Here is a 3,358-nt window from a genome sequence, read left to right as displayed (position 1 = left end):
TCTCTCTCTCTCTCTCTCTCTCTCCCCCGCCCTCTCTGTCTCTCCCTCTCTCTCACCCTCCCTTTTCCTCCCTCCTTCTCCCGCAGCTGTTTTTCCATTTGTCAAGAGAGCGGGTGTTTTCCGAGGAGCGCACGCGCTTCTACGGCGCCGAGATCGTCTCGGCTCTAGACTACCTGCATTCAGCCAAGATTGTGTACCGGGACCTCAAGGTAAACAGAAACAGAGAGGGGAGGCTGGTTGGGGGGCATGAATTAGAGGGATCAGATATTTGAGGGAAAACTTTTTTTTGTAGCCCCCCACCTTGTGTTCCACAGTTTGTTGTTTTTTTTTTTTCATCCAGGAGAGGAGGGGCTCAGGATGTGTGGTAATTAAAGAGAGAGACAGGGACAAGCTCACACAGACATGAAGTGGAGACAGGAAGGGAAGGAGAGAGGAAGGGATGGGGTGCTGTTGCCACAGAGGTAGAGGGGTAGATGGCTCTGTCTGAGCGTCTGCCTGGCAGCCTTGGCCCCAGCCCTGCTTCCAGCAGCCAAGAAAACAGAAAGGAGAAAAAGCAGACAGAGAGTGAGAAAAACACTTCAGCCATTAAAATTAAAAGGTTGAGTGGCTCCAGTACACGCCTGAAGTTTATTTCCCTCCTCTGCATTTGTGTGCATCTGTCTGAGTGTGTGTACTGCCACTGTGTGGGGTAATGCGATATGGTTTTCTTTGACCTTACCGTACAGAAAAAGTATTAAAGCAAAGAGAAGCTGTAAAGTGTTGATTCTCAGAAGGAAATATTAGATTCAGTGTTTCAGATTCTGATGGTGAAAGTTGTGTTTTGTGATATGATGTGTGTTTTGTTTACCTTCCAGTTGGAAAACCTGATGCTGGATAAGGATGGCCATATCAAGATCACAGATTTCGGCCTCTGCAAGGAGGGCATCACAGACGCTGCTACCATGAAGACCTTCTGTGGCACGCCCGAATACCTCGCCCCTGAGGTAAGCTTTTAGTTTTCTTATCTGTTTTCTGTTTTCTCTGTTTTGAACTCTCTCTCGCTTTATTCGTTTCCTTGCTTTACCTTCATCCTCTAAGATGTTTCTATCATAATACTGAATATATTTTTACCTCTTTCACCATTTCCACTTCTTCAGTCTTCCTCTCCCTTCTTGCTTTGATCTTCACCACCAATTACCCATCTTTACAATATGTAGTCCTATAGCGCAGTTAGTTAAGAGTACAATAATAGAATAACCTTCAATTTCTGGGTGTTTAACAACCAAAAGTAAGGTATGAAGTATACGGTCAAATATATTGTCCAAGCATCTACAACTACTGACAACCCTAGGAAAAGTAATTTAGGATTAAATATCAGTATCAAATCAAAAGGGACCTATGCTATAATATAATATAATCAACTGATAAATGAATCTCAGGGACTGTGTTAAATTCTGTAAACTAAACAGACTGAGACTTTGTAATACATGAACGCATCTGTGGCATCTACACATGCACCCTTAAGTCATGAAGTGAAGTACTTTCTCACCGCCCCGTAGCCATAATACCCTGAGTTTTGTAAGGACTCTGATGTTTGAAACCTTCTTACAGTGGAATTTATGCATGTACATTTTAATTTGCAGATTTCACAAGCAAACACTTTCCATAATATCAGGGTGAACAGTAAATATGCAGCTTATGCGTGTGAATGAGGGTGTTGGTTGGATTGGAAAAGGGCACGGCACACGCACGCACACACACACACACGCACACACACACACGCACACACAACCAAATAACTACATTCTTGTAATAGTTTTTTTGCAGCCATCCGCTGTCCAGCCATCAGCGCTGCTTCACTTGAAGGCCAGCAGATCAACTGGCGAGAGCGTTACAGGACTGTGGGTGGTGGAGATGAAGGCAGGAGGAGAGAGGCATAGTGTATATCCCACTTGAAAAAGTATGGAGGACAATTTGGCGCAGCATTTTGTGCTTTTTTTTTTAGAGTCCCTTCCTTTGCGTGCCAAAAGCTGATTGGAGGCTGTTGGTTATTTTTCACAGGATGTGCGTCTGTGTGCATTTATGTGTGTGCGCGTGTGTGCTGTGTGTGTGATTGCAGTAGAAAGTGCAGGCTAAAGCGAGGCAGATGGCGGCAGATGGGCGAGGTTGGAGGAAGGTGCTCGGAAAAAACCTGGAAATCTACACTACCGCCGCCGCCACTCACCCGCCCGCACGCTCTGCTCGCCCGCCCGCGTGTAAAAATAACACAGTTTGCTCGGAGCCAAGTTACAGAGATGCAAAGTAGCCGGGATAGAAAAGAGAGGGGTAGGTGGGGGTTGAAGACAGAGGAAGCTGAGAAGGGAGAGAAAATATTTCAGGGTTACAGGAGTGAAATTCAGACAGTTCCCATGTTTGCCGTCACTGCAAAGGGCAGATGAGAAGTGAATAAAGAGGATTTGTGTCTGCCCGAAGAAAGTCATACACTGATACCTCAGCAACACAACGCTGTAAAGTGAATTACTCTTCGAATGATTGTTTCAAGGACTGTCATAAATCCAGAAAGATTAATGAACAATAAGCTGTGGGAAAGTCCTTGTTAAGGGATAGAAAACCCGTATCAGAGAAAACACATATGGAGTGTTTGTCTCTATTTTCTCAGATTCAGACTTTTCCTATCTATTTTTTGTTTTTATTTTGTTACGTCGGGCATTGTGATTCTAGTTTTTTTACTGTAACTACATTTTTCATAAACCTAGCAGCACAGTCAGCCGTTAGTAAAATATTCAACATGAACATGAGCATGAATCATATCCAAATGATGACACTTCGGAGATAGAAGGTCTCTGCGTGACACCGACATATGTGAGTGTATGTTAACCGTGCCCAGTATATGAGGTGTGTGTTTGTGTTCCCAGTAGCCTGCTGGGTATCTGGGCTGGTACAGCCACAGGCTGTGTGTGCCCATCCCGTCCCATCTAGTCCTGTCCAGGCTGCCAAAGCCCCTGCCCCGCAAGCAGCATCTAGTTGCCACATGGCTGCCCCATAGGGACCAGGACAGGACAAGACCTTCTTTCTAACGGCTGCTTTTAATCAGAGTTTTTCTCTTCTCTTCTTTTTACTCTGCTTTCTTCTCCCTTTCTTCTCTTCTCTCTGGCTGATTTATCTAATGCGTTACCTCTAATGGCATGTCCTATTTATTTGTCCTGTCTGTTTCTAAAATATACACATAATCACACATACTGTACACTTTCACACACACACACACACAGTCCCATGCCTCCATGCCTGAGGCTGTGGGGCAGCATTCTGGCTCTGTGTGGATTAATCTGCTCCCTGCCTGCAACCGAGCTGCCACCACTTTCTTTGGTCCCAGGACACA

The 3,358-nt window shown here is 45.0% G+C and overlaps 1 protein-coding gene across 2 annotated transcripts in view; it reads left to right on the top strand.

The window, feature by feature from the left end:
* The window catches only part of akt3a (v-akt murine thymoma viral oncogene homolog 3a), a 21,830-nt gene that overhangs the window by 8,623 nt on the left and 9,849 nt on the right, over nucleotides 1-3,358 (top strand). For both annotated transcript variants that reach the window (XM_031877585.1, XM_031877576.1), the window contains exons 6-7: nucleotides 87-209; nucleotides 855-983. In XM_031877585.1, the coding sequence (XP_031733445.1) occupies nucleotides 87-209; nucleotides 855-983 (252 nt within the window). The remainder of the gene's footprint in view (nucleotides 1-86; nucleotides 210-854; nucleotides 984-3,358) is intronic.

The sequence above is a fragment of the Anarrhichthys ocellatus genome, unplaced genomic scaffold, assembly GCF_004355925.1.
Source record: "Anarrhichthys ocellatus isolate YVR2014 unplaced genomic scaffold, GSC_Weel_1.0 scaffold3, whole genome shotgun sequence".
Classification (NCBI taxonomy): domain Eukaryota; kingdom Metazoa; phylum Chordata; class Actinopteri; order Perciformes; family Anarhichadidae; genus Anarrhichthys; species Anarrhichthys ocellatus.
Note: the sequence above shows the minus strand (reverse complement) of the source record. Positions and strands in the feature narration are given on the sequence as shown.